Source organism: Salmo salar, chromosome 19 (assembly GCF_965601325.2).
Source record: "Salmo salar chromosome 19, fSalSal1, whole genome shotgun sequence".
Classification (NCBI taxonomy): Eukaryota; Metazoa; Chordata; class Actinopteri; order Salmoniformes; family Salmonidae; genus Salmo; species Salmo salar.
Genome location: NC_138309.1, coordinates 3,927,161 through 3,946,673, shown reverse-complemented (window position 1 = coordinate 3,946,673; position 19,513 = coordinate 3,927,161). Strand labels below are relative to the sequence as shown.

The following is a 19,513-nucleotide window of genomic DNA, read 5'->3' as shown; positions in this document are numbered from 1 at the left end:
GGTTCCAATTGTTTTTCCACCATTTATTTTTCCCCATAGGGGATTTTAGAAACACTTAAAATAAGGGCTGTGTTTCGTCTAGGCTTACCCTGGCGTGACGTTTTGATAACTATGTAAATCTCTCTTGGACAAAGTAACTTAATATATTCGAAGGAAAATGCTAATTAGCATTAAAGTAGCCCTCTTACAAAACTACAAATTCCTGCAGGTCATCTCTAGCTGACACCTTTGCTAACAGGTATTGTGACAATTTAAAACTTGCACAAGACAGTTCACAAAATGTTCAATTTAAAGAAATGTTGCCAATTTATTCATTACATTTAACATTATAGTTAATCCAGAGATTCTTACCTTTGCCTCGATTCGGCAGTCTCGTCCAGAACATCATGGCATTTGTAGTTCTTTTTGATAGCCACATTAGCAGCTAATTAGCGTTTCATTTTGGGGGGGAAAATACAGGCGAATATATTGATAAAAGTCATGTTGTCCTAGAGACATTTACATGGTTATCAAAATGCCATACCAGGGTAAGCCTACAAGAAATACAGCCCTTATTTTAAGTGTTACTAAAATCTCCTACGGGAAAAATGAATGGTGGAAAAACTATTGGAACCATTTCCTTGTTTGACCACTAGGTTTTATGGGTATTATGACTTATACTGTGGTGCCCTATACCCATAAAGTAGTTAAACCACATAGTTGCCTCTGGTTGCTATCATTAAGCTATCCCAGTCACTTAACTCAATACAGGTGTGGGTGACACTATAGGTCATCTACAGTAGCTGTTGTTGAGCATTGGTTAAGAAAGTGTTATATAGTCCATATTTAGTGTAACCTTGGTTATAAAAATGTATGTTGCAAAATCAGAACATAAAACAGACTTACCACTCTTAACATTGTAACCCCTTCCGTTCAACATGGCTAAATCAAATGGCAGTAGTGTGCAATAAAAAAGGAAAGACATCTTGTTTTTAGCCTGACGTGAGCAGTCACATGTGAAAGAAAACGTATAATAATCATAAAAAGGAATGGCAAACTCATCAGTTAGTAACAGAGAAAGTATTAACAATACCAGGCTATATTATAACATAACAACAAAATCTTGGGGGAATTCTTGGGTGAAGCACAGAGCTTTTGCAAGTGTGTTAATGAATCACGGTCGCTGGAAGTTAAATATTTCAGAGGTTATCAACACTTCACAACCCCCAAAACATAAGTGGCTTAATGTCTTCTGCATTTTTTGGGGGGAAACCATAGTTTGAAAGGAAAAAGTAAAAAAATATAATAGACCCATTTTTGCAGAAAGTGGACAATGCTGTAAACCCTCTACAAACCAACATAGACCCAACTAAATAAGTGAGTAGCCTCTGTAGTTCATTCCATTGAGTCTAGTCTAGTAGTTATCGTCCAATTAGAATGCATGACTAGGCATGGCCAGAGAAAATTTTTACAGCTGCCTGGGCTGATCCTGAACCTGCCAGAGCCTACACCCTCAGAGTAAGCCACTGCTATTAAAGATATTGTCTGGAAAACCAACATTCATCCAACCTGTTCAACAGTGGGGAACTGTGGTGAAATACACATTTCTACATCTACCCAACCTGCACAGTAGTGGCAACTGCTTCATTCCCTCTCACCCCTCCATTTTAAAGTAATTCAATGAGATCAGTTTGGAAGCTCTGGGTCTTTTTATGAAGCGTGTTATAACATCTATGAAGCGTGTTATAACATGTCGTGTGCTACCATGAGCTGTCGCCGCGACGACTAGCGGCTGGATGGTTCTCGATGGATGATGGACGAATGGATGACCTGACCACCTAACAACAAGGACAAGCTACCTCTAGATGTTGCTGCTCTACAACACGGCACAGTGTTCATAATAATCAGGACTGGTTTCATGACAAATAAAGGAGCTTAAGATATGTCGAGACTGCATACCCTCAAATCGACAATCAAGTCATAATGCATGCGTTTCCCGTCACTGTGAGGTATTCACATTATTGTATCTATATACTAGAATTCATTATGTACAAAAAAATAGCAAACCACCTACATCCACATTCCCCCCCCCCCCCGCATACACCTGAGTCTCTTTTGAAAACACACAAATTTGGAATGGCAGTTTGTTCCATGCAAACCTGAAAACTCTTGACATCTCTTTTTGACCAACCTAACTCTAATGAACAGATATAGCACTTTACTGGTTAACTAACCAAGGTCCTGGATTAAATCAACACAAATTAACAACCTGCACACAGCAATTGACTTTAAGGCATAGATCACGTTCGCTGTAAATGCCGCAGATGTCGACTCAAGCAGTTTAAATCACCTTTAAAAGGTCAATCCCAGTGCACAGGACATATATCTGTGTTCAATCCATTCGAATTCAATCTGATCACACTTTGTCAGCTATACACCTTTTATAGTCATTGTTCCCGCATTCGCAGAGACTGCATTCACGGTAAACTCTGCATATGTCGGCTCAATCATAATTTACCTTTAAATGTCAAGCGGGCTATAACGTTGATCTACAGCTGATCGGATTGAATTCCGGCCTAACTCCTGTTTCACCTTCTCTCCCCTGAGTAATGGAAGAAGACCGCCTTCCTCAGAACATACCAACCCAGCCACATCCAATAACAACCTGTTACAAACATCTCCAAACAAATAGGCATAGAAGGTAGTATCAATTTGATGGACAATCATATGACAACTTGTGTATTATTGCCAAACAAAACAGAAATCGTTGCAATGTATACACCCTTCAAACATATAGTATGGAAAGCTATCATTTAAAAATTGCTGCTACAGTTGTGGTGAAAATTATTCAAGGCAGGGAAACGTGGTTTTTGAATCAATGAAGAGGGGTAAGGTCACTTTACAAATATGAAGATTCAAATTAACCCATTTCGATAGAATGATAAAAAATTATAAACAATAACCAACAAATGCTTAAAAGTATAGCTTAATTAAAGCAGACAGTACTGCAGAGATCAATAAAGTGGAATGAATGAGTGCAGAATGTGGGGCAGTAGTAACAGAGATTTAATCTAACAAAACAGTTCAGTGTGTATTTTGCAAACCTACAAGTTTTAATATTCACATTTTTTATTATTTCAAAACAAAATAGAGCTCTTTCATTATATATTTTTTTAAATATCAATTGCATATAACATTTTCTTCTAATTTATAAAAAAGAAAAAATTTATCTCTAGCACCCTTGTCTTCAACTAAAGGCTTGCAGAAAAGAAAGTCATGCAGAGTAGTCATGCTGGTAAACAAAGTTTAAAAAATGCATTTTCAATCTTCATTTGTATAAATCGCAGTGTCCACCCACTCTGGCCATCCCCACATCTTTTCTCACTCATGAGTCCATTAGTCTCTTTCCTGTTGGAACACAGCTGCTAATGTCCATCCACCACATCACCTTTCCAAAAAAGTCATTTTCGTATATTATTCCTTTACTTTTCCCTCTTTATTTCTTGCAAAACCAGTTCCGATATAGATCTTTATAATATTAACAGACATTTGCAACAGATTTCCCAAATAGCATTTTTTTGCCTTGTTTTCTCCAAATGGAGAAGGATGTTCCTTCTCCATCTGAAGTCATGGATAGTTTATCAAAATATAGATTTGTTCTCTTTGTACACATCCCCAGCTTTGTGCTTTCCTTGGTCAATTTGTCCTCGGTTTTCCTTTATTAAATGGTCTCATTTGGAGGGCCATCCCTATCTTGTTAGAAGCTTGACCCCTGATGCAATCATTGCAATCATGGCAGCAAGGGAAACAAGAGAGATGGGGGCAGTATAAGCAATAGGGGTCATATTTTCCTCATTGGCAGTATATTTGCATCTGGAATAATAGTAATAAGTGCATGTGTAACCGATGTAAAATGGCTAGCTAGTTAGCGGTGGTGTGCGCTAATAGCGTTTCAATCGGTGACGTAACTCGCTCTGAGACCTTGAAGTGGTTGTTCCCCTTGCTCTGCAAGGGCCGTGGCTTTTGTGGCGCGATGGGTAATGATGCTTCGAGGGTGGCTGTTGGCGATGTGTGCAGAGAGTCCCTGGTTCGAGCCCAGGTAGGGGCGAGGAGAGGGACGGAAGCAAGACTGTTACACATGTTCGGTTTCTTGCAAAAACCACAGCAGAGAACTTATTCCACCACCGGACACATTTTGATGGGACTTCAAGCTGTCCTTATTGTGAAGGCGTCCTCTGTGCTGTAGTTAAGTTATAACCGTATTCCTGCTGTTGGCAGGTCTCTCCATGGGACTTGAACTCAGTCAGTCTGTGCTCTACTCGTGATTGACTTGAGCTGTAGCTAGTCAATTTCTAGTGACCAATAGCAGTGTCTGTCATACATGTATGTGCATTAAGGGTTTTTGTTCAAGAAGAATGTAATCGTAATAAATAAGTCAATTCAATCAGTTCTTAAAAATACTCAGCAATTACCGCTGTTATATATATTAATGGCATTTCTTACTTGTAGGTGATAGCCAAGGTGATAGCCAAGGTACCAAAGGCAGTTCAAAGCTTTGCTCTAGATATATGGAATGTTCATCCCATAACAGTATGGGCTGCTGTTACTTTATAGGCTGGTCATACAGCAAGTGAATGCACAGGACCTACAGTATGCCACATGGATTTTATAGTAAGTATGTGAGAGACAGTCTTGTTTATGATTCTTTTTCTAGGGGGAAATACACTACATGACCAAAAGTATGTGGAACATCTCATTCCAAAATCATGGAATTGCCCCCCCCCGTCGCTGCTATAACAGCCTCCACTCTTCTGGGAAGGCTTTCCACTAGATGTTGGAACATTGCTATGAGGTCTTGCTTCCGTTCAGCCACAAGAGCATTAGTGAGGTCGGGCACTGATGTTGGGCGATTAGGCCTGGCTCACAGTCGGCTTTCCAATTCATCCCAAAAGTGTTAGATGGGGTTGAGGTCAAGGCTCTGTGCAGACCAGTCAAGTTCTTCCACAACGATCTCGACAAACACTTTCTGTATGGACCTTGCTTTGTGGACGGGGCCATTGTCTTGGTGAAACAGGAAAGGACCTTCCCCAAACTGTTGCCACAAGTTGGAAGCACAGAATCGTCTAGAATGTCATTGTATGCTGTAGCGTTAAGGTTTCCCCTTCACTGGAACTAAGAGGCCTAGCCCAAACCATGAAAAACAGCCCCAGGCCATTATTCCTCCTTCACCAAAATTTACAGTTGGCACTATGCTTTGGCACAGGTAGAATTTCCTGGTATCCGCCAAACCCAGTCTGTCGGACTGCCAGATGGTGAAGCATGATTCTTCACTCCAGAAAATGTGTTTCCACTGCTCCAGAGTCCAATGGCGGCAAGCTTTACACCACTCCAGCTGCAAATGGTGATCTTGGGCTTGTGTGCGGCCACTCGGCCAAGGAAACCCAATTCATGAAGCTCTCGATGAACAGTTCTTGTGCAGACATTGCTTCCAGATGGGCAGCAGGTAGCCTAGTGGTTAGAGCGTTGGGCCAGTAACTGAAAGGTTGCTGGATTGAATCCTCGAGCTGACAAGATAAAAATCTGTTATTCTACCCCTGAGCAAGGCAGTTAACCTGCTGTTCCCCGGGTGCTGTGGATGTCGATTATGGCAGCCCCCCACACCTCTCTGATTCAGAGTGGTTGGGTTAAATGCAGAAGACATTTCAGTTGAATGCATTCAGTTGTACAACTGACTAGGTGTCCCCTTTCCCAGATGCAGTTTGGACTTGTGTGGCCTACCACCGAGCCGTTGTTGCTACTAGACGTTTCCACTTCACAATAACAGCACTTATAGTGGACCGGGGCAGCTCTAGCAGGGCAAAAATTTGACAAACTGACATGTTGGAAAGGTCACATCCTATTAGGTGCCACGTTGAAAGTCACAGTTTTTCAGTAAGGCCATTCTACTGCCAAAGTATATGGAGATTGCATGGCTGTGTGCTTTATTTTATACACCTGTCAGCAACAGGTGTGGCTGAAATAGCCGAATCCACTAATTGGAAGGGGTGTCCACATACTTTTGTATATGTAGTGGATGTAGTACTAATAGGTTCTCGGTTGATGCTACATCCATTTGGTATGGTCATCGACATACAGTATGTACTGTATCATAGTGTAATAAGTACATATGTTGGTGTCCTGGGATCATTGTTCCATATTGAATGGAAATGAATGGAATACGTAAAGTCTTGAATGATAACCAATCTCTAACTTCCACAAGTCATGAACTCATGAGGTGGGAGAACAGACATAACATGTCTAAATTCAGTTCTCTGTTAATTTAGCCTTTAACTGGTTTAGTTGTTGTTACACGTTTCCCAAATAAACTTTTGAGGTGCAACCTGTCTTTGTCTCTTATGTACAATAGTTTCTTGTAAAGGTAAGTAACACAAGAGGAAGAAGGCATGTCAAGTTTTGATTTAGTGTGTATTTTCACATCACTCTCTTCAAACTGTTGATGGATAAGGTCATGACAATATTTTCCCTGCCAACAAATGCTACAGTGTTAGCAGAGATGCTACATAGTCAGTTAGACCTGGTCTCTCGTGTATAGGTGAGTAATAATTCATGAATTCACTAAGTTACTCAGTAGATCAGCACTGCAGTCGGTTATTTGTTACTGTATGAGATGGTTGAGCGTCACAATATAACGTCTTCTGGAATGTTGCAGTAGGAGTCCTTTTCTCTGCAATGCTCAGTCAGTTATTGTGATCTGTCGGACAGTCTTCAAAAGGGTGGTCGGAGTTGCCAAGAGGCTGCTTTGGTAACAGCATAAAGATCCAACCTAATGTTCATCTTGATTACCCTCCGGTATTGCTCGTCACACCAAAGATCCGCCTTTTAACTGTCCATCTGTGTCACACGTCTTGGTAAAGTGGCTCCCTCCAACAATTTCTGATTAACTGACTCAGTATTCAGTCTCAGTCTTCTTCAGAGAAAAGGCCAATGCTAGAAACTTAACACTGCAAAGACAAGAATAAACAGCTGTTAATGTTGTACACTAAGATCAAATAAGATTACAATTAAGAAAAGTAATGCATTTGGGCAGTCGTAGTATTAGAAATTAGCATGCTATCAATGCTACAGTTTGTATTTCTGAATATTAAAGGTTAAATAAGGCATTCAACTGTTGCATCATCAACATAGTATTACAGTGCCTTGCAAAAGTATTCAGAGTCCTTAGATTTCTCCACAAATGGGATTAAAACGGATTTAATAAAATAAAATGGCAATTTACACAAAATACTGTCAAAAATGGAAGAATAAAGCCATTTATTTTAAAGGAACATTTTAAAAATAATTCTACTTCATATTAATATCCAGCACCATCCCAGGACCAACACGTGAAAATGGTGTGGTTCTATATTTTGTAGTAAAAAAATATCTTCATCTAAGTGTTTCCAATGACATCAAACAATTAGTAGGCAATGCCTACTCATAATTGGTTAAAATCACATGATGCACTCTTATGACATCACTGGAAACCCTCATCTTCCTCACTACAAAACATAGAAATGCTTCATTTTCACATATGTTGAGGTGGCGCTGGAGATGAATATGAAGTAGAAACATTTGGAAATTTCCCCTTTAAGATGAATAAAAAAAATGTATAACTACAATATTTGTTGCAGAAGTATTCAGCCCCTTCAATTGGGCAAGCTTAACCCTTGTGGTGTTCGTGGAACCCATTTTTTTTATTGCATTTTTTTATTTAACCAGGCAAGTCGGTTAAGAACAAATCATTTTTTACAATGACGGCCTACCCTGGATGACGTTGGGCCAATTGTGCACCGCCCTATGGGACTTCCCAATCACGGCCGGATGTGACAGGCTGGATTTACAATATTTACTAAAATAAAAATAATACAATTAATAATTCTTTCAACCTGAGACTCATTGGCCTTGGTTCATTTTCAGTGAAGAACATGTACAAGAACACATTTTCATTGAGTGCACCCGCCTACACATCTATATTACATATGTGGTGTTTGGGTCATAAATATGTGTACGTGTGTGTGTGTAGGTGAAAACAAGTACAAATTCAACATTTTCAGAATAATGTCTATCAATTCGGAGTCTGACAGTGAGTTGGAAGAAGAGGATGTCATTGACCCTGAATAAAACATTAAAACCTTCAGACCAGTTGAAAAAAAAGCACCCAACATGGCCTAATAATGCAAAAGCACTGACCAATTATGTTATGTTCAGGTGTTTCAGACAACCATTTGGTCATAGGCATAGCAGTTCTCTTTTAGACCAAGACACAGCGGCAAATACACAAAGCTCAGGTTTCATTGATCAAACATTGGACCAAATGTTGTCAGGGAAGTAGCTAAAGGAGCCTTTTTAACATTGTTTCATAAGTCATACATGTGCCCATTTTCTGAGTGGTGCGAGAGTGACAAGAGCAGTCTAATTGACACAGAATCTGCAGTTTTAAACAGGCCATTTCTCAAGACTTCCTTTAGATTCCTGACAACTTCACATGGCCAACATTCCAACAGATTTCCCCGATATTCAACCTCACTTCCTCTTTCCTGGTAACCACATCCTGCAACAGAGGATTTATTTACAGTGTGAAAAAAAACATTTTCGTAAACCAGTGTTCTACTAATGCATACTGTCTTCCCTGTGGCTCAGTTGGTAGAGCATGGTGTTTGCAGCACCAGCATGGTGTGTGCAATGCCAGGGCTGTGGGTTCAATTCCCATGGGGGGCCAGTACAAAAAAAAAAATGCATGAAATGAATGTATTCACTACTGTAAGTTGCTCTGGATAAGAGTGTCTGCTAAATGACTAAAATGTAAATGTATGTTAGAGCACAGAGTGCTGCTCCACTAACAGTACCTAAATTGAAACCAATCCAAATCTATGGTACTACAATGGGTGCTGGTATTATCAAAGTTTGTCATGTGTGCTGAATATAACAGGTGTAGACCTTACAGTGAAATGTTTACTTACACCAATAGTGCAAAAAAGGTATTAGGTAAACAATAATTAAGTAAAGAAATAAAAAGACAGGCTATATACAGTAGCAAGGCTATAACAGTAGCGAGGCTACATAGACACTGGTTAGTCAGGCTTTTTGAGGTAGCATGTACATGTAGATATGGTTAAAGTGACTATGCATATATGATAAACAGAGAGTAGCAGCAGTGTAAAAAAAGGGGTTGGGGGGGCACACAATGCAAATAGTTCAGGTAGCCATTTGATTACCTGTTCAGGAGTCTTATGGCTTGGGGGTAAAAACTGTTGAGAAGCCTTTTTGTCCTAGACTTGGCACTCCGGTACCGCTTGCCATGCGGTAGTAGAGAGAACAGTCTATGACTGGGGTGGCTGGGGTCTTTGACAATTTTTAGGGCCTTCCTCTGACACCGCCTGGTGTAGAGGTCCTGGATAGCAGGCAGCTTAGCCCCAGTGATGTACTGGGCCGTACGCACTACCCTCTGTAGTGCCTTGCGGTCAGAGGCCGAGCAATTGCCGTACCAGGCAGTGATGCAACCAGTCAAGATGCTCTCGATGTTGCAGCTATAGAACCTTTTGAGGATCTCAGGACCCATGCCAAATCTTTTTAGTTTCCTGAGGGGGGAAATAGGCTTTGTTGTGCACTCTTCATGACTGTCTTGGTGTGTTTGGACCATTCTAGTTTGTTGTTGATGTGGACACCAAGGAACTTGAAGCTCTCAACCTGCTCCACTACAGCCCCGTCGATGAGAATGGGGGCGTGCTCGGTCCTCCTTTTCCTGTAGTCCACAATCATCTCCTTAGTCTTGGTTGAGGGATAGGTGGTTATTCTGGCACCACTCGGCCAGGTTTCTGACCTCCTCCCTAAAGGCTGTCTCGTTGTTGTCGGTGATCAGGCCTACTGTTGTGTCGTTTGCAAACTTAATGATGGTGTTGGTGTCGTACCTGGCCATGCAGTCGTGGATGAACAGGGAGTACAGGAGGGGACTGAGCACGCACCCCTGGGGAGCTCCAGTGTTGAGGATCAGCGTGGCAGATGTGTTGCTACCTACGCTCACCACCAAGTCCTGGATCCAGTTGCAGAGGGAGGTGTTTAGGGATGAGCTTTGAGGGTACTATGGTGTTGAACGCTGAGCTGTAGTCAATGAATAGCATTCTCACATAAGTGTTCCTTTTGTCCAGGTGGGAAAGGGCAGTGTGGAGTGCAATAGAGATTGCATCATCTGTGGATCTGTTTGGGCGGTATGCAAATTAGAGTGGGTCTAGGGTTTCTGGGATAATGGTGTTGATGTGAGCCATTACCAACCTTTCAAAGCACTTCATGGCTACGGACGTGAGTGCTACCGGTCTGTAGTCATTTAGGCAAGTTGCCTTTGTGTTCTTGGGCACAGGGACTTATGGTGGTCTGCTTGAAACATGTTGGTATTACAGACTCAATCAGGGACATGTTGAAAATGTCAGTGAAGACACCTGCCAGTTGGTCAGCACATGCCCGGAGCTCACGTCCTGGTAATCCGTCTGACCCCGCAGCCTTGGGTATGTTGACCTGTTTAAAGTTCTTACTCACGTCGGCTATGGAGAGCATGATCACACAGTTGTCCGGAACAGCTGATGCTCTCGTGCATGCCTCAGTGTTGCTTGCCTCGAAGCGAGCATAGAAGTGATTTAGCTCATCTGGTAGGCTTGTGTCACTGGGCAGCTTGCGGCTGTGCTTCCCTTTGTAGTCTGTAATAGTTTGCAAGCCGCGCCACATAAGATGAGCATCGGAGCCGGTGTAGTATGATTCAATCTTAGCCCTGTATTGGCGCTTTGCCTGTTTGATGGTTCGTCACAGGGCATAGCGGGATTTCTTGTAAGCTTCCGGGTTAGAGTCCCGCACCTTGAAAGCGGCAGCTCTACCCTTTAGCTCAGGGCGAATGTTGTCTGTAATCCATGGCTTCTGGTTGGGGTATGTACGTACAGTCACTGTGGGGACGACGTCCTCGATGCACTTATTGATAAAGCCAGTGACTGATGTGGTGTACTCGTCAGTGCCATCGGAAGAATCCCGGAACATGTTCCAGTCTGTGATAGCAAAACAGTCCTGTAGTTTAGCATCTGCTTCATCTGACCACTTTTTTTATAGACCGAGCCACTGGTGCTTCCTGCTTTAATTTTTGCTTCTAAGCAGGAATCAGGAGGATAGGGTTGTGGTTGGATTTACCAAGGGAGAGCTTTGTACCCGTTTCTGTGTGTGGAGTGCAGGTGATCTAGAATTTTTTTCCCTCTGGTTGCACATTTAACATGTTGATAGAAATTTGGTAGAACTGATTTAAATTTCCCTGCATTAAAGTCTCCGGCCACTAGGAGCGCCGCCTCTGGGTGAGTGGTTTCCTGTTTGCTTATTTCCTTATACAGCTGACTGAGTGCGGTCTTAGTGCCAGCATCTGTCTGTGGTGGTAAATAAACAGCCACGAAAAGTATAACTGAAAACTCTAGGCAAGTAGTGTGGTCCGCAATTTATCACAATATACTCCCCTTCAGGCAAGCAAAATCTAGAGACCTCCTTAGATTTCGTGCACCAGCTGTTATTTTTCAAATATGCATAGACCGCCCCCCCCCCCCCTCATCTTACCGGAGTGTGCTGTTCCATCTTGCCGGTGCAGCGTATATCCCGCTAGCTGCATATCCATGTCGTCATTCAGCCACGATTCCGTGAAACATAGGATATTACAGTTTGATGTCCCGTTGGTAGGATATTCGTGATCGTACCTCGTCTAATTTATTGTCCAATGATTGCACGTTGGCGAGTAGTTTTGACGGTAATGGCAGCTTTCCCACTCGCCTTCTCCAGGTCCTAACGAGGCATCCGGCTCTTTGCCCTCTGTACCTGCGTCGCTTCCCCTTGCAAATAACGGGGATGTCGGCCCTGTTGGGTGTTTGGAGAATGTCCTCCTTGTTGTACAAAAACATCTTTGTCTAATCCGAGGTGAGTGATCGCTGTCCTGATATCCAGAAGCTCTTTTTTGCCGTAAGATACAGTTGCAGAAACATTATGTACAAAATAAGTTACAAATAACGCGAAAAGAAAACACATAGCACAATTGGTTGGGTGCCCGTAAAACTGCTGCCATTTCTTCCGCCGCCATTTTCATCATTATCACATCATTTCTGCTTTAATATCAATCTGTGCATGAATGTGTCTGTAAAGCACCATAAACCATGTAGCTTTCGCTCCGTACTTTGAGTGGATATCACAGGGTAAGGCAGGCAGACATTGAGCTCCCCCTGTAGAGAGGAGGTGGCAGCTGTAGTCTAACTGACCATAGTGGATAAAGTTGTGTGGTATGCAGGTGTCAATGCGATTTGAACTAATAGCACATTACTGGGTTATCATACTATTATTTTACAGTATGTGGCAGTTCAGTGCTAGCTAGGGGTTTCCTGATCTGGCCATACTCATATTGGAAAATACGGAAATGTTTTGAACAGTTTTGGGGGTAACCTGTAATATTATTAGTTACTTTGTCAAACACATGCATTACTTTCAGAGTCATATCTCTACCGGGTGCGTGTTTCCATGATCCAATCTCGACTTGTTACATCATTTAGTTCCAGCGAGCGGAGAAAAGCTGTTTGGAAAAATGCCATGACAGCTGCTGTCCATAAAACTGTGTGGGGGAGGGGGGGGGGGAGCTAGCATGTTGGAGTGAACGGCTGTGTGTGAGAGGCTCCTGCAACTTTTTTGCGAAATAATCTAACTTAACCTACTTTATAGCACTTTTTACAACAAACGTTTCTTTCTAATACAATATTGTAACTTTCTATGTGAAAATGCCGAGTAATAAGCGACCAAAGGACAATAAATCCACTTCGGAGGCCTACTCCCCGCCAAACAACGAGACAGACATGGCGGAAGGCACAGGTAACAACGTGACACTTACAGAACTTACCCGGGCTTTGGGAGAACTACGTGTTGCTATAGCTGAGGATCTTAAGGCTACTATTGCTGAACTGGACACTAAAATTGAGAGCACCATTCGAACGGTCGCCTCGCAGGGCCAGAGTATTGTGGACCTTGAGAAAGCCTCTGAATTCAACGCTGGTAGGATCGACGAGTTGGAGAAGCTATGCACGTCATTGCAGGATAGTGTGCAGAGGCTTTCTGTGAAAGTGGTCGACCTGGAGGGCCGATCCAGACGTCACAACCTTCGCGTTGTTGGGATGGCAGAGGGGATAGAGGCTGGCTCTCGCCCCACCGACTTCTTCGCCAAGCTATTGAAGGTTGCAATGGGATCGGATGTTTTGTTCGAGGTCGCGCCGTGCTTTTTTGGCATCGGCCAGACAATGTGTTTATTATTTTTATTTTCATGTTTTTTTCTCTCCTTTTTGTGTATGCCTCTTAAATGTGGGTTGATGGGAGGGGTAAATGTTGGGGTAAGTAGGGGAATAGGGTGGAGAGTAAAGGTGCTTGCAGGGGGTGGAGGGGTGGGTTGAATACTGCTCGGGTGTAGGTGCTACATATGCTGATCGTGATAGTTTGGTGCACTTTCTTACCTTTTTAGTAACTTACATGCTATGCAGGCCACCATAGGAACTACAAATGAGAGGAGGGCGGGGCTTACATTCACTTCCTGGAATGTCAAGGGTTTAAATGAACCAATTAAGAGAGGCAAGGTCCTAGCCCACTTGAAAGCACTCTCGTCTGATATTATATTTTTGCAAGAAACCCATCTCAAAAACAATTCTCATAACAGACTTAAATGTAAGTGGGTGGGGCAAGTGTATCACTCTAACTTCTCTGCCAAAACGAGAGGCGCAGCGATTCTGGTACGGAAAGGAATTTCCTTTCAACATAAAACCACTATTGTGGACAAAGAGGGTCGTTATGTGATCGTAATAGGAGAGATCCACTCTACTTCTGTAACTCTACTTAATATCTATGGGCCAAACATTGATAACCCCTCTTTTTTCAAAAGAGTCCTTGCCCTGATTCCAGATATCTCCCATACTAACCTGGTCATTGAAGGAGACCTCAACTGTGTACTAGACCAATATTTGGATAGATCCTCTACCCGGCGAACCCCTACCTCCTATTCAAGCGAATTCTTGAATACCTACATAAAAAATGCGAACTTATTTGTAATATGGAGGATCTCCTTAATACAGACCAAAAGATTTTAGCAAAAACTTTGGCTAACAGGCTGAGCACTTTAATTGGCAAATTGGTCCATTCAGACCAGACCGGCTTTATCCCTAACAGAAACTCATTCTTCAATCTCAGGCGCCTATTCAACATTATGTATTCTCAGAGGTTACCTAATGTGGACCTAGCCGTTATATCTCTTGATGCTGAAAAGGCCTTTGACCAAGTTGAGTGTCCCTATCTATTCAAGGTCCTACAGAAATGTAATATTGGAGATGGGTTCATAAAGTGGATCCAGCTTTTATATAGGAACCCCTGTGCGAGAATACTCACTAACCAATCATTGTCGCCCCGATTTAACCTTCACAAAGGGACAAGGCAGGGTTGTGCGCTGTCGCCTATGCTCTTCGCCCTAATTATTGAACCTCTCGCTCAAGCGATCAGATCTCATGCAGCAATACACGGCTATAATACTAAACATACTCTAAATAAGATTTCCCTATACGCAGATGACATTCTCCTCTATGTAACAGAACCCCAAGATAGTATTCCAGCTATTCTAGAGGTGATTAATTTGTTTGGTACCTTCTCGGGATACAGAATAAATTGGAACAAGTGTGAATTAATGCCCATTCGGTTGCAAAACACCTCCTGGCTAGAACATCTTCCAGTTAAGCTATCTTCAGATACATTTACCTACCTTGGAATTGTAGTTACCAAACAATACTCCTTACTATTTAAAGAGAATTTCCCCTCTCTGATGCAAAAACTTAAGGCAAACATACAATTTTGGAGAACTCTCCCAATTTCTCTGCTCGGAAGAATTAATGCCATTAAAATGGTCTTCCTCCCACAACTGCTCTACCTATACCAGAACATCCCAATATTCATACCTAAATCCTTTCATAAACAACTGGACTCTATTATCAATCCTTTCATCTGGGATTATAAAACACACAGGATAGGTAAAAAACACCTCTGTAAATCCAAGATGGAAGGAGGATTGTCTCTCCCAAACTTTATATTTTACTACTGGGCCGCCAACCTCCGCGCTGTTACGTTTCTGCTGGATGACGCACTCCCGCCATCCAGCTGGCTTAGTATGGAGCGAGAGGAGTGCCACCCCTTCTCTATTGGTGCTGTGATTTTGTCACCTGTCAATCTGGAGATGTCACTTTACCGTAACAATCCTATTATACATAGCACAGTCCGAATCTGGAAGCAAATTAAAGTCCACTTTGATCTTAGATCAATATCGTTCATGCTTCCTGTTGCCAGGAATCCCTCCTTTGCCCCCTCTAAGCTTGATAACACCTTTGAGTGGTGGGGAGAGTTGGGGATAAGTACCATAGGGGATTTATATATAGGGGGAACCTTTGCTTCCTTTGAATCGCTGAGGGAAACTTATAATCTTCCCAGAAGTAACTTTTTCAGATACCTACAGATTAGAGACTATGTTAGAAAATACCTCCCAACATTTGGGAATGCTAAACCTTCCACATTTGACGGATGCATAAAAATATGCCCCACCTCAGACAAACTGATATCTCGTATATATGATGCTTTTCAATCTGTTAGCGCACCCTCTACTGATGCCATTAAGGCAAAATGGGAGGAAGAACTAGGGACTGACATTTCGGTGGCAGACTGGGAAGATAGCTTGGTGTATATCCACACCTGCTCCATTAACTCCAGACATCGTCTCATACAATTCAAGGTATTACACAGATTACACTATTCCAAAACCAAACTGCATAGGATATTTCCTGTTACATCCCCTATGTGTGATAAATGTCAGGCTGAGCAGGGTACACTACTCCACTGCTTTGCCCTATGCTCTAACTTGTAGGGTATTGGTGTGGAATTTTTGGGGTCCTCTCTGAAGTTCTGGAGACTTCAATAGACCCAGACCCGCTTCTGATAATCCTGGGAGTGTCCGATTCCCTAAACGGATTAACCAACTCCCAAAAACAACTCATCTCTTACGGTCTCATTTCGGCAAAAAAAAAAATCTTGTTGTTTTGGAAAAAGAGGGAAGCGCCCTCTACCAAATTATGGCTCAGCGAATTGGCAAACACTGTACACTTAGAAAGAATTAGATATATTTTGAACAATAAATTATCAACATTTGATCAAATCTGGCAGCCTTTCCTCTCTTACTTGGACCAGGCGGCGCTGTGAATTTGCACTTAACGCACTCTTAATTGTCATACGGTAATCTACCTTTGGGCAGCGTGTGCTGGCCCCGCCACCTGAGCAGTTGGGAGGGGAATAGGGTGGAATAACGGGGGATAAAGTGGGGTATAAGTGGGGGGGGTACATCGACCCTTTTTTTCCCTTTTTTTTTCTCTACCTGTCCTTGTTTTGTATGTCTTGTTTTGTAATATTTGTTTTGTGCCCAGAACTCTGGGTCTTTTGGTTAATGTCTGTTCTCTTATGTTTAGATAAGAACTGTAAACTTGTCTTTTATACCTATACACCATTCTTGTGTATGTGTTCAATAAAAAATATTTGAACAGAAATGTGTAGAGGGCGCACCTCTGATCTTTCCCATTGATCACTTCTGTGATCGCAAAGCCCATTGAGGGCTCTCCCGTCTAGTGGCAAGTGGGCCCTCTATACATCTCTATGGATCTGTGTAGCCTATGTGCGTGCGGTCTATAACCAGAACTGGCAGCTAGTAAAATATTTAGAATTAAAAGATGGTGGCTTGCCTTGCTCGTCCGACAGATTTTTATCATGAAAGTGTCGCAAAGTAATATTGTAACTAACTTTTGTTAAATGTAACAAGTAATATATAACTAATCCCAACATTGGTTTTAACCTCTATGGGCTAGGCGGGACGAATTCGTCCCACCTACGTAACAGCCACTTGAAGCCTGTGGCGCGATTTTCAAAACGTTAAAAATCTTATTACTTCAATTTCTCAAACATATGACTATTTTACAGCTATTTAAAGACAAGACTCTCGTTAATCTAACCACACTGTCCGATTTCAAAAAGGCTTTACAACGAAAGCAAAACATTAGATTATGTCAGCAGAGTACCAAGCCAGAAATAATCAGACACCCATTTTTCAAGCTAGCATATAATGTCACAAAAACCCAGAAGACAGCTAAATGCAGCACTCACCTTTGATGATCTTCATCAGATGACAACCCTAGGACATTATGTTATACAATACATGCATGTTTTGTTCAATCAAGTTCATATTTATATCAAAAACCAGCTTTTTACATTAGCATGTGACGTTCAGAACTAGCATACCCCCCGCAAACTTCCGGGGAATTCGCTAACATTTTACTAAATTACTCACGATAAACGTTCACAAAAAGCATAACAATTATTTTAAGAATTATAGATACAGAACTCCTCTATGCACTCGATATGTCCGATTTTAAAATAGCTTTTTGGTGAAAGCACATTTTGCAATATTCTAAGTACATAGCCCAGGCATCACGGGCTAGCTATTTAGACACCCGGCAAGTTTAGCACTCACCAATATCAGCTTTACTATTATAAAAGTTTGATTACCTTTTGTTGTCTTCGTCAGAATGCACTCCCAGGACTGCTACTTCAATAACAAATGTTGGTTTGGTCCAAAATAATCCATCGTTATATCCGAATAGCGGCGTTTTGTTCGTGCGTCCCAGACACTATCTGAAATGGTAAATCAGGGTCGCGTGCATGGCGCAATTCGTGACAAAAAAAATCTAAATATTCCATTACCGTACTTCGAAGCATGTCAACCGCTGTTTAAAATCCATTTTTATGCCATTTTTCTCGTAGAAAAGCGATAATATTCCGACCGGGAATGTCCATTTAGCTAAACTGAGGAAGGTAAACAAAGCTTTCGGTCGACGCGGGCACGAGCCTGAGTCTCACAGTACTGTAACCAGCCACTACCCAAACGCGCGACTTTTTTTCAGCCAGAGCCTGCAAAGCCACGATTCAGCTTTTTGCCGCCTTCTGAGACCCTATGGCAGCCGTAGGAAGTGCCACGGGACAGCTAAGATCCTCACTCTTCAATAAACAGAGACAAGAAGAACGACACCTTGTCAGACAGGCCACTTCCTGCCTGAAACCTTGTCAGGTTTTTGCCTGCCAAATGAGTTCTGTTATACTCACAGACACCATTCAAACAGTTTTAGAAACTTTAGGGTGTTTTCTATCCATGTGTAATAAGTATATGCATATTCTAGTTACTGGGTAGGAGTGGTAACCAGATTAAATCGGGTACGTTTTTTATCCAGCCGTGTCAATACTGCCCCCTATCCTAAACAGGTTAAGATGCCTAAATAGAGGCTACAATATAGCTAAATCGTCTCCCAGCAAGTTTATAGACAAAGAAAGCTGCAGTGCAGGAGCAGCTAAAGTGTGTGTGTGTTCAAAACTTTGCAGCTGGCAGACACGTTTGCTGTCACTTGTCTCCATCAGAATGCGCATCAGTGTTTCATATTCCCCCCCCCCCACCCTTACTCCACCGGTTAGATATTATATACATTGATACTGTAGCTTGCTAGCAAACATCCTCGCCATTTCATTTATAAGGAGGCAGCAGAACTCCAAAAACCATAGGTCCTCACGGACAGATAGAGAATAAAGAACACTCCTTGGCATGCCCTTTGTGTCTCCTTGCTGCATTGGGAAAACAACTTCACTTCGGCAACAAGACCACTCTATATTTAACATCACTAGTCCATAAATACAATTCCACATTTTATTATTCTAGCTGGCTGAGGCACATTAGTTGTAAGTAGGCCTGTTATGGTGACCATATTACCTCCACAGCAGCAGTCACGAGTCATGACCGCAGTCAAATTCCATGTGACCATTGAGTCAATGTAACTAGGCTTTTCCAAAACTGCGCTAATGGTCATAGTCTACCAAACTTGCTAACGGCCAGTCGCTAATGGTCTGGTACTCAGCACTCCATTGTCCCTCTAATCACTCTGACATCAATGCAAATCATGCACTTCATGAGTGCCCTGGCATTCAGAGTTTGAGTGGAATAGGATCACCAGCGAGAGCCAGCTCCTCATACCTGGTTCCCCAACAGGCGGCCCAAATTCGGCCTGCGGGTTGTTTTACTTGGCACCCTAAGTTGAGCATTAAGACTGTAAAAACACCAGGACATCAGCTCCGTGATTTTCATTTGGGGAATCTGTTAAATTATTCCCACAGAGAGAGATACGTGATCATATACAAATGTAAGCAAGGTTTGAAATAAGATTTTAATCAAAATATTAAATCCGTTTGGGCTTCTTGCGGTCAATTTGCAGTCTACAAATTATTTTTTATGTTCCCGGCCCCCCGACCATCCGCTCAAGAAAACAAATCTATTCACAGTGGAATCTAGTTGAGGAGCCCTGAAATAAGTGTTCCTAAATTTCTATAGGCTACGCAA

At 42.1% G+C, this 19,513-nt stretch overlaps 1 protein-coding gene across 1 annotated transcript in view; it reads right to left on the bottom strand.

The window, feature by feature from the left end:
- Nucleotides 1–631: 631 nt before the first annotated feature.
- Nucleotides 632–19,513, bottom strand: part of LOC106578302 (voltage-gated potassium channel KCNC1-like) — a 57,870-nt gene continuing 38,988 nt past the window's right edge. Inside the window, exon 4 of the mRNA XM_014156983.3 lies at nucleotides 632–6,980. Coding sequence (XP_014012458.1) covers nucleotides 6,967–6,980 — 14 coding nt within the window. The 3' untranslated portion in view covers nucleotides 632–6,966. The remainder of the gene's footprint in view (nucleotides 6,981–19,513) is intronic.